Source organism: Peromyscus leucopus, chromosome 20 (genome assembly GCF_004664715.2).
Source record: "Peromyscus leucopus breed LL Stock chromosome 20, UCI_PerLeu_2.1, whole genome shotgun sequence".
In the NCBI taxonomy this organism is placed as follows: Eukaryota; Metazoa; Chordata; class Mammalia; order Rodentia; family Cricetidae; genus Peromyscus; species Peromyscus leucopus.
The window spans coordinates 8,919,248-8,932,011 of record NC_051080.1 but is presented as its reverse complement, the minus strand read 5'-3'; the positions used below and the strand labels follow the sequence as shown (position 1 = coordinate 8,932,011).

At 40.0% G+C, this 12,764-nt stretch overlaps 1 protein-coding gene across 2 annotated transcripts in view; it reads right to left on the bottom strand.

The window, feature by feature from the left end:
* Nell2 (neural EGFL like 2) overlaps positions 1-12,764 on the bottom strand; it is a 294,190-nt gene that overhangs the window by 73,315 nt on the left and 208,111 nt on the right. For both annotated transcript variants that reach the window (XM_028869297.2, XM_028869298.2), the window contains exon 15: positions 31-153. In XM_028869297.2, the coding sequence (XP_028725130.1) occupies positions 31-153 (123 nt within the window). The remainder of the gene's footprint in view (positions 1-30; positions 154-12,764) is intronic.

Sequence of the window (12,764 nt, the reverse complement as noted above, 5' to 3'; positions counted from 1 at the left end):
TGCAGAGGGATGGCCATGGAAGCTTTCTACCTTTGCATATGGTTCCATTTCCAGTGTAGCCAGGCTTGCAGACACAGTTGTGCCCTCCAACCGTGTTAAAGCATAAAGCGTTTTCATCGCAGTTGTGTTGATTTGTGGCGCATTCATCATGTTCTGAAATGAAGAATACAATTTTGTTACTCAATGATAGTTTTCAAAGATACCATACTTTAAATACAACGGCATCTTGGTTATTCTATAGCAATTGTCCCCACCATAGATGGAGACAAATTATAAACTGAAGACAACCTCGGATTGTTTCAAATTTTGAAGTACGATGTGTATACATGCAGTTTCTATTTTTAATTGGTCAGTGCAAAAATAGCTGAAAAACAGGCTGACCAGTGGCAGAGCAGAATAGACATACTCAGAGGCACATGACAAAGTCAGCTATGCAACCTCTGTGACTGTCACTTAGGGAGTTTCACTTGTAGAGTAAGTCTGCCTAACACCTAACTGTTCCTTGTAATATGTGATTTGTAACAGGGAAGGATGGAAAATTGTTTCACTCCTGTGGTACTTTGAATGTAATCGACCCTCCTAATCTCATGGGGTGTGGCACTCTTAGGAGGTGTGGCTTTATTGGAGTGGGTGTGGCCTTGATGGAAGAAGTGTGTCACTGTGGGGGTGGGCTTTGAGGTTTCCTATGCTCAGGATACCACCCAGTGTCTCAGTCGACTTCCTGTTCCCTGCGAGCCAAGATGTAGTCAGCACCACATCTGTCTGCATGCCATCATGCTCCTTGCCATGATGATAATAGACTGAACCTCTGAAACTGTAAGCGAGCCACCTCAATGAAATGTTTTCCTTATAAGAGTTGCTGTGGTCATGGTGTCTCTTCACAGCAACAGAAACCCCCAACTGACACACTCTAAAAGATTTGGCCTGCAGGATAACAGGGCTGACACTCTGGGCGTTGGATGCCACCAGTTCCCATCTGCAGCAGCACTTGCCAACATAAAGATTGTGATGCACTCTTGTGAGGAGATCTTACATTCAATGTCCTCTCTCTGCAAAGGAAGCACCCTGTGTCTATTTGATAAGACAGATTTGTTTTCCTAATACACATATCTAATGTGTGCAAATATACATAAGACACAGAGCCTACATGATGGGCCCTTCAGCTGGGAGCAGCTGGTTACTTGTCAAAGTCCTCAATCATTTGATCCCTTTTAGCACTCCTGTGAGACAGGCAGACCAGATCACAATACCAAGGATAAGACGATTGTGACTTAAATGATAATGCATCTTGCCTGAGTTCTAGGAGTATTAGGTAACGTCAGACTTTCAGCATTCAGCAAAAATACAGAAGTTAATAATAAATAAAAGAAGGTGTGTAGAGGGAAGAGATCTAATATCAAAAACAACTTGTGCAAGAAATAAAATATGTAAGGACATGCACACAGATTAGTTTAGGTCCCTAAACTATTTACTATCTGGGTTTCTTTCACATCACTGTTTGCTTTTCATTTGAGAACTCTGTATCCAGGGCATTTTAACACTAACATAACTGTAACTTCAAAAATTCTGCTTTGACATATACGGTTGAGAGGATACTATGTGATTTAAGACAACTCTTAATGCACTTCCTATGTTTTAATTTTTAAATATGCATTAACATTCCACTATGATCTCATGACTGGTATTATAAGGAAACCCGATTCTGATCATGTTAACTCTAGCCCTGAAATAAAACTTTTAGAAACTATTCCCAATAAATCCATTAGAGAACACAACTTGCACTTTGGCATTCACAAAATGTGCCAGGGGCCAGCCACCTTCCTCTGGGCTCTTCTAGCTGAAATGATAGAAACCTATGCTCTAAAGTTTGTGCCTGCTGCCAGGTTTCTTCTCAGCACTGTTGGAAGCACCACAGTTAATCTACACATCTATATGGGGACAACCTTATACCTTTCAAAGAAGCTACTGAGGGGTTAAATACTATTGCCTTCCCTGCCCATCTTGTCCTCTTTGTTATCTCATGATCCCTGTGTAGAGGACAGGCCTAACAGGGTCTGTTTAGAACCCAGAATGGAATGTGCTATAAATATTAAATAACCACCAAATGAAACGACCTGGGTTACTCTCTTCTCACTTATTCATAGTTCCTGAGAGGAGGGTGTGTGCTCCCGGGCAATTCAAAGACAGAGACAGTTTTTCTGGTTTCTGAACACGCCTTTACAATCACATCTGGCAGTGCCTAAGGTACCCTACCCTGCTCCTCAGGTTCTCCTGGAAAATGCTAGCCATCCTTAGAGATCACACTAAAGTGCCAGGCCCTTTGTGAAAACATCTTCCTGTCTTCTACCTGCAAAGTTAGGGTTCCTGTTGGTCTGAGACCCACAGCCCAGGCTCTGCTGCTCTCTTTAATTATACACAGCTACCTCAACCCCACTCTGGCACTGTAAATATTTACACAGCAGTGCTTTTCCTTTGGATTTCATTTCATAATTTAAGAGAATGTTTCTTGAGATACACAGGTGGATAGACAGAATGTTTCTTGAGATATTGAGATATACAAAGAGATAACATATATATGTACACACACACACATATATAAAGAGAGACAGAGACAGAGATAGAGAGACAGAGACAGACAGACAGAGAGGGTGGGTTCCTTCAAATGCAGATGTCACATAAAACAATAGTACATTTGTATTCATCACTAACTTAACTTTGGCAGGCTGATATATTACTACTGTAGCCACCTTTAAACAGCTTACAGCTTAGTTGGTTGGGAAGGCAGAAAACATACACATGGCTGCCATCATGAGATGCACCAAAGCAAAGAAGTAAAGACACTTACAGATGGTCTTGAGATCGAGGGGGTGGGGGGTAATCATACTCCTTGTCCAGGTAGAGGTCCAAGTTCATGGATAACAGGGTATTTGACATGAACTTTTCTTTACATATATTGGGGTGTGGAATCACAGATTCTAAATTACAATGGCATCTACCCACTTGGATTCTTTTGTTTTTGGAACTCTTACAGATTTGAATGAGATAGAATGATTCTTGATAACCACAGTATGAGTAAGTGCTTACTGCAAGCCACATCATTTGTAAATGACTTAATTCTCGCATTAGTTGGAAATTATGTATCTTTTATAAAAAGGTAAATTTGCCCTGTAGTGGTTAAATAATATACCCAAGATTACAGGTTTAGCAGCTGTTAGAATTGTGAAACAAAATATCTGATTCCAAAAGAAAAAAAAATGCTTGCTAAGTAATAGCACTAACATGTATTCCATGAGTATATTTTTCAAATCTTTCTTATAGTATCCTTTATAATTTTCTTTGATGTTTTAAATTTTAAGTAATTTTATTAAAACATTATTATAAAGAACTTGCAAATTAAAAACATCACACAGTGCAATTAACCGGACCCAAAGCCTACACATTTCATTAAACTGCTATATGGTTAGTCTAGCCATTTTGAAGCTATGGAGTTTTACATTAGATATTACACTTTCACTACCAAACGAAGTTTTATGCATTTATCCACCACCAAAAATGGAAAAGTCCGTGGCAGATTTAGAACTAGGAAAACAATTGCTTTATATTCTCTTTTATGACTCAATTGTCCATTATCTGCATTCCATAGACTTTACATGCTTATACATAAAGTTTACAGTGTACATAAAGTTTAATGTCTTTCTGGGTGTGTGCACAGTCTTCTACTGCTTTACAATGAGAAACTATCATTTCATTATTGCATTTCCACCATACTTTTAACCCTGTCTGGTAAAAGCCTTATGAGAATTACAGAGCTTCCCAGGACTGAAGTAACATTCCATGCCTAGTGATATCCCCATTTTATAAGACTGGAAGACATTTTTAAAAGAAAAGTAAGGTACATAAAATGGTCAAGCTCAATTGCCTTCAATGCAAGGTAGTCAGCTCATAGAAACCCACAGAAAAGTGTACAGTAGTCTGAGAAATTTGTGAAGATAGCATCAAGATACAAGCTTAGATAGTTGGTTTACTTCAGCTATCAGTGCTGTCTAGTGGATTTCCTCTTATGCTTCTGCAGACTATATTGCAAGTTAAGAAAGCAACAGGTTCTACAAAAGCTCCACTCCTCCTAACCTCTCCTGCTGCTCCAGTGTTGTTCTACACACCCCCAAACACACACACACACACACACACACACACACACACACACACACACACACACACACACCCCAAAGCAAACTACCTACCAAGCAGGTAGTTCTTTGCACTAATTGGTGGAGAGCCTCAAAACAACAGAACCATGAATCTGCAATACTAAGACCATGTTTTATTGAAAACAACTCACAACTATCAAGCAGCCAAATGAAACATACCCAGTCTATTCTATCAACTCAGATCTTTGAACTTGCACATCACTTCTTAGTATCAGCATGAGATAATCATCCTCTTTTCAAGAGGGTATAATCTGAACAACATTCTGTGTTACAACATAATGATTTCTAGATGACTCAGGGTGTCTAGGGAAAAAGGAAAAAAAAAAACTAGGATTCATTCATTCCCTCCTCTGCCTCCCTCCTTAACTTCTGCACAGATACTTAGTGACTGTGCTTTCTACCACCAGAAGAACAAACATTTCCCCATGGTTAAAACATCCATGTCCTAATATCACTGACACTTGTGGGACATTGCTATGACACATTAGATGATCTCAAACATCTACAGTGAATTGTGCTACATGGTGACCATAACACAAGATGAAGGGCAGAAAAGAAACTTGAGAAAACGACAAGCTATTTTAATGAGCAGTAGCAGGGAGGCAGTGTGGGCTGTAGTGCATGTTCTGATTCTCAGACAGGCTTGGTTGCAGACAACTTCTCTGGATTTAAATGGAAGAATTACAACTTCCACAAGAGACCTATTATCAAACAAACAGGAGAAATGCAAAGACTGTAGCACATGACAGATACTTACTTGTTTTCTGGTATTTATTTATTTATTTATTTATTTATTTATTTGCCTTCATTAAGTCATGTCCTGCTTTTTCTATTTCAGTTCTGTTGGGAAAAAAACTAAATATTTTTTAGAAATTGTTCTCTTTATAGACTTTTCAGAACTGAAATACATTTTGTGTATTTTCCAGAGTGCTTCCACTTTCAGTGGTGGCAAGGGAAAAATACTGTCGGAGTGATGAAAAATTGCTCATTTTGTTTCTTGGGTTGCTTATTTCATTTGCTCTATATTACAGAAAAAATAGGACTCATATCATTTTAACAGAAATCTACTTTTAATGCAGTTAAAGTAACTGCAAGAAATCTCCCTCTGAAGCTTGCTTAGGTCCCACTCACATTTTTTGTTCACGATTGAGTTTCCTGCTCACTGACCAATAGTGACTTCTGGCTATTCCTCAGTGTGCTTGGCAACCAGGAGTTCGTTCAGAATACCTCCTCTGCCACGCATAGTTTGGTGCCTTCTGTATTTTTTACTGGCATGTCCACCTCCTTAACTAGTCCTTATTTGACCAAGAATCCCAAGGAAAGCACCTCTGATGTCCTTTTCACCCTCGAGCGACTCCACAAGGAAATTCAAACTGGCTTAATGACAATGTTTTGTTTCCTTCTGTTCCATGAAATCAGCATCATCTGACACATTGTAGGGCAACAGATCTCTTGTAACTGTCAGCCAAATAATTGGCAGCTGTCTTCTGAACACATTTTGCAGTTTCTCTTGTGAACTGAGACAAGGGAGTCTCTTACCGTTAGGGATGTTTTCTATTCTTATTCCTTTTAATCCCTTCTTATTCCTTCATTTCTTATTTATTCTATTTTTCATTTACTGAAAATACATTTTTTCCCGTACAGTGTATCCTGGTTATAGTTTCCTTTTCCCCAGCACCTCAGAGATCTCTAGCTGAATCCACAAGCTTTCCATTTCTCATGAGAAAATAGGCATCTAAATACTACTACTACTACTACTAATACTAATACTAATAATAATAATAATACAATAAGGTAAGTAAAAAAACACAAACCAGAATAGGACAAAATAAGCAAACAGAAGGAAAAGAGCCAAAGAAAAAGCATAAGGAACACATATAGAGCCAGAGACACATGTTCCTACACACAGGAACCTCACAAAAACACAAAACAAGAAGCCATGTGTAGTGGTTTGAAAGAAAATGGCCCCAAAGGGAGTGGCACTATTAGGAGGTGTGGCTCTGTTGGAGTAGGTATGGTCTTGTTGGAGGAAGTGTGTTATTGTGGAGGAGGGATTTAAGGTCACATAAATGCTCAAGATACTGCCCAGTGTCTCAGACCACTTCCTGTTGCCTTCTAGTAAAGATGTAGGACTCTCAGCTACTTCTCTAGCACCATATCTACCTGCACGCCACCATGTCACATCATAAATTAAATGCCACCCCAATTAAATGCTCTTCCTTTATAAGAGTTGCCACGGTCATAGTGTCTCTTCACAGTAATAGAAACCTTAACAAAGACGTGTGTGTGTGTGTGTGTGTGTGTGTGTGTGTGTGTGTGTGTGTTCTTTATAAGGCAACTTTGAAAAGAGAAGTATTAAAGTAAGTGCTTTGCCAGGTGTGGTGGCAAACACACCAGAGACTGAGCCAGGAGGGTAGTGAAATTAAGGCCATGGTGGGCTATTGAGCAAGACCGTTTTAAGAACAAAACGAAAACATTTCATTAACTAGTCTCAAAATTTTAGGCTGGAGTGGTGGCTCATGCTTGCAATTCCATCACTCAGCAGAGTGAGATGGGAAGATTACAAGTTCCAGTCTAGAAACATAGAAGAACAGTGCCAAGTCAGATGACTGATTTATCATAGCAACAGAGATAGTAAGCGGAATAAATACTGCACCCTCAAAAAAAAAAACCAAAACCAAAAACAAAAACAAAAACAAAAAAACAAAAGCATGCAAACAAACAAAAACTGTCAGAAAACAATCTAGACCTGCGGTTCTCAACCCCGGGGATCAGACCCCTTTGGAGTAGATCCTTTGCACAGGGGTCACATATCAGATTTCCTGCATATCAGATATTTACATTACAATTCATAACAGTAGCAAAATTACCATTGTGAAGTAGCAATGAAATAAATTTATGTTTGGGGTCACCACAACATGAGGAACTATATTAAAGTGTCTCAGCATTAGGAAGGTTGAGAACCACTATTCTAGATGGTAGTTAGTTCTTGGGCTTAATTTACCAAATACCTGAACATTAACACAATGACTGGCACAAGTTATTAACACAATGATTGGTCCCCAAGGAATACTGGACAAAAATGCAAACCACCTAGATGTTCAATAGTGGCAATCCTGAACTACCTCCTGCTTTCTCTTCAAACTCTAGCTCCACTTCCTCCCCTTCACATTCATCACCAAGAACTTCACAGGGAAACATCTAAGCCATGAGGAGAAAACGTCCCCAGATTTCTGCTCTCTTTCTTCTCAATGGCCACATCCAGGAAGTGAGCACAGCACTTCAGTGCACCACGGTTGGCAGTTCTTGTCTCCACTGTTCATCTCCATGTGCACCCCTTGGCAACTATCAAATGTTGGCATGTAGCAGCTCTTGCCTGGGTGAGTGGCAACAGTCTTGTGAACAGTCTACACCATCTCCAGGTGGGTACACCTCCACACATTGCAAGATGACTTTTCATAACACCCTCTCCCTCCCATCTTCATGCCCTTTCTTTTCACTCTCCTACTCTCTTTCATTCACTCTTTAGCAACACAGTGTGCTTTGTCACAATCACCAGGGGACTGCCAACCTCCTAAGACTTTCACTGTGGCCTTTCTTCTAAGCAGACCACACACACACACACACACACACACACACACACACGCACGCACGCACGCATGCACGCACGCACGCAAGCGCACGCGCGCGCGCGCACGCGCACACACACACACACACAGACACACACACACACACCACTATCCTACTAGTGAGTCACTGACTGAGGTTCTGCTAAAGGCACGAAAGTGGAACAGGTCCTTTGATGCCCATACACATGCAGCGGTCTGTGAGAAGCCTTCATCCATGCTCCATGGCTGATCTCTACTCAGATCAACAATGTCTTCTTCAGAAACCTTGCCCAAACTTCGAAGTCCAATTGATCCTACATGCTGCCATTTGAAAGAGAAGAGCCTTTACTAAGCTAGAGAGATGTCTGTCTGCAGAGGGGGAAATCACTAGCATCTGACCTCACATAAACCGCAGCAGCAGCCTACTGCCCTGCTTTAGGAATATGATACCGTTTTCTGTTGTAATATCGACAGGTAGGATTAGAGGATATGATCAACAAACCATGCCAAAAAGCACATCAGAACAAAATTCAGTGTAAGAGGGAACTTCTGAGATATAAAAAGTGCAACCCTCTGACCTGGACTCTCAGAAGATTGCCAGATTTACATCAAAAACCATATTCTGACATTTATGTCCCAATTAAAATAGAATAGTTCTTCATATTTTTAAAGGGACATTTCTATGAGACAAACAAACAAACAAACAAACAAACAAACAAACGCCTGCTGTTTTCTTCACTGGGGATTTAGCTTTAGTGTGAACCCCAATGCATGACTCCTGTCTCCTACAGCAGTTTTCCTGAGCCTCCACCACAGCAAGATTCAAAACATAGGACCACTTTCCACTCCGAAAGATTGCATGTATTGTTCTTGGATACAGTTGTACAAACACAAGGAGGAAAACACTGTTTGTGGACTTTTATTTCAATCTTCTGTGCACACTGTGAGTTACAGGGCTCACCTTTTCCTGGTGCTTTTATACTAGTATCTTAATATCTACCACTATGTCTAACTGGAATCATGTTGATGCTGTGATATCATTGGTGTTAATGTTGCGTGTTAGGGTTTCTCGTGTGTTAGTAACAGGTAAAGTGGTTACAAGAAGAATGACGAAAATCCCTGTGTGCATGATATTTGTAGATTGTACTGCCTCAGATACAGTATACACAAATATAACCTTTTATACGTGTACATACACACATGATGTATTTGCATATATAGGTATATATTATATACACATATATATTATACATGCCATGTACACATATGGTATATAGATATATGTTATGTGCACATAAATACATAAACATTATTATGTGTAAGTATTTACAATTTACCAGCACTAGAGACAGACAGAGAAAGTGATGTTGGTTCTGTGTTTGAGTTTTAAGAATCAACCTAGGAACGTGACACTCTTTCTGTTGTCTTGAAAGCCGCTCTTTAAGATTCAGAAAATATTCCCTTCTTTGATAATATAATATGGTTGAAGGGCCTCTTGGTTTCTTTTTTGCAATTTGAAATGCCTTTTACTCTAAACCTCTTTCTGAGTCACTCACATTTACTTAATGAGATTCCTTCCGTTGCAGTAATTCTCTCCTTACTTTTCCTCACAGGGGGGATCCTTGTCCTCAAGAACCACTGCAAGTTTTCAGGGGAGCCTGAGGAGTGCTCTAAGCTGCCAAGGCCTCGCTCATTTCCCCTGAGTAGTGTGTGCCACACTGCAAGGAGCTGAATCTCCATTTCTCCTGATGCCCACCGTTCTTCCTTGAGCCCCTAGCCTCAAGAAACACAGTCAGATGGTTGCTTAGATATTAATAGAAACCTCAGAAGAGGTGTAGCCTGAGGTGCCTGCAAAGGAGGAGGATTCTGTTTCCTCTGTTTACTCCTCTGCTTCTCCCGATGGCTTTACAACTGTAAGGCTCCCTTACACCTTCTTCTGTTCATGCTTTCATTACTGACCCATGACATGAGTGACACATGAAAAGTTGTAAATGTGATCTGTTCCTGAAGCATTAGTGAATATTTTCACTGCAAATGAATAAGAGGGATGAGAGGTGAGGCAAGAAGCTAAATGAAAAAAAAAAAAAAAAAAAAAAAAAAAAAAAAAAACCTTGCCAAAAAACTGCCATCTTGAGTAGATTTCTGGGCTACTCTAGACCAGTGTCACCATGACTTGTTCATGTCCTACATCCCTGACTTACCTGTCTCTAGGTTTTCAGAACCCATTATCAATGCCAAGATAAAACCATTAAGTTAAATTAAAAAGATTATTCTATTATCTATTCTAAAAGCTCCAAATCCAATGAAATCAAGGTAGCAAGAAGAATTCCCTGAAAAAGATGAAATCACTCAGCTACACACCATTCAGAATAACTGATGCTAAAAAGTGAGCTGCTGACCTCCAAGATTTCTGTTCAGATTAGAAGGCTCCTCCCTTAAATCCCTGTGCTTTGCCATGACACCCTTCCATCCATAACTGGGACTCTCTGTCTAACTATATCCTTGGCCCGAATGATTTCTCTCTATCACAGCATAGAACACCCTGAATTACAGTTTTTATTTACCTACCAGTATTGGTTTAGAAGTTATAAGCTCTTTGATTACAAGGCAGATGTTAAAGAATGGTTATGGGTAAGATATGCCAGGTCAGTATCAGCTAATTCTCCAGTGACTTCAATATGTCTAAAAAAAATGCAGCTTTAAGGATGACCTCTAGTTCCCTGTATTAAGAATATTGCCAGAGTCAAGTCACCCAGAGGTGCCCTGTGGAATCCTCAGTGTTCTGCATAGTGTCTACCTGAGGTTCAGTGTTCCATCCATGTTTATTTGTTTGTTTGTTTGCTTGCTTTTATTTTTTGAGATAGGGTTTCTCTGTGTAGCTTTGCGCCTTTCCTGGAACTCACTTCATAGACCAGGCTGGCCTCGAACTCACAGAGATCTGCCTGCCTCTGCCTCCCGAGTGCTGGGATTAAAGGCGTGTGCCACCACTGCCCGGCTCCATCCATGTTTATTAAGGGAATACCTTCACCAATGTAAAGTGATGAATCAGTTTGGTATGATATCATGATGTCAGAATAACTCCACCTGGGCTGTAGAAGCTCTGAACGCTGAAGACCTATAAAGAAGGCTTTTCCTTGTATCTAATTTTATTTACCCCCAGACTCATCTCTGTCTCCATTCACATCTACCATAGGAAAAAATATTAAAGTGTTCATTATTGTGTAGTTGTGATAGCCAAACAGAAAAGAAATAAATAACATGTTCTCATCCCCGCCCCCTGAAATGGATCAGAACCATCACACTTGTCCACCTAAGGAATTCTGCACTCCCATTTCCTTCATGTTGATTCTTGTCCGTGCTACATTGCAAATTTTATTTTACCTAGGATAAAATGAAATCCAAAACTTAACCAGAAAAAATCCAAAAGGCATTATAGAAAACTCTCAGCTGTAATCTTGAGTCTTCTCTAACTTCCCTAGGAGTGTGATTATATATACCAATCTATTTGAATATATTTTATGAATATGCAAATGCACCCCACGTCCTTACTTCATTCGGCTGGCAGAATGATCAAAACAAAAGGCACCTCGCGACACCTTCCTGCTGTCTTCCCTGACTTCTCTTCACACTTTGAATAAAATCCGAAGTCTTTCCTTGAGGAAGGAAGCCCCTGTGCAGCCATCGCCCACCTTCCTCCTCCACTTACACTCGTTTCCTGTGTTCTTTGAAACAGGCATTTTGCCATCCTGTCCTTTTGGGATGATTTAATCCACGTGTTTTCACAGCTCACTTGTACCCTGGTTTTAGGGCTCTGCTCACAGGGTATGCCCGTGGAGAAGGTATTCTTGGCACACCTGCCCACCTGGAATTCTGTTGTCAAAGCCCTTTTCTTTCCTTCTCTTTTTCTTTTTCTTCTTCTTTTTTTCTTTTCTTTTTTTGTTTTTTTGAGACAGGGTTTCTCTGTGTAGCTTTGGAGCCTGTCCTGGAACTCACTTTGTAGACCAGGCTGGCCTCGAACTCACAGAGATCCACCTGCCTCTGCCTCCCGAGTGCTGGGATTAAAGGTGTGCTTGACCACTCCCTGGCAAAGCCCTTTTCATATCAAGTCATACCAAATATAAATATTTGGTTGTATATTTGCATCTGTCTTCCATATTACAATAAAAAATTCCACTAAGGTAGAAAGCCTAATTTGTTTTAAGGTATTTTTGAAGCACCTACAAGAAGGTACCCAGAGCAAAAAACAAAACAACAACAACAACAAAAAAAGTGGGGGGTGGAATCAAGAAAATGACCCTAAAGGTTGCATCTTTCACTTTTTTTTTTTTTCTGACCACATAAAGAAACAGAAGCTTAATGGCATCTGGTGATGTATCCAAGGATCCAAGGTCACAGTTCATGAGTACCAAAACTGGAACTTAATTACAGAATTAAAGTCTTGCAGATTTCATAACAGCTTTTGATTTTGAGGAAAGCAGTGAAGTCAAGGGATCCAAGCCACATCAGGATCAACTTTACAGAAATTGACCGTTTTTGTTTTTCTAGACAAATCTTTCTACAATTCTATAATGGATTTTAATCTTGGTATATTTTTGTTTTCCTTCCACTCATGGAGAATGAGCCCAAGTGTGATTTTGCAAATCCCCAAATGTGAAAGCTAACAGGATGTGACAGCTGGTCTGTCCCATGCTCATCACTTTCAGTGGTCTGGAACAGGGTAGATGACACAATTACCTGGTGTAATTACTGCTGTTGACAATGTAGTCTCCCCTGAGGACGCTTTATGAAATTCAAAACTGCTTTTCTTGTCAATCCAATCAAAATCTCTGCGCACATATTTTGGGCAATACTTTGCTGAATAAATGTTTAAAACCTAAATCTAAACGAGCATCTGTGACTTAGTCAAACTCGTGTGCTGTGCACACATGCTCTGCTTGACCCTGATTTC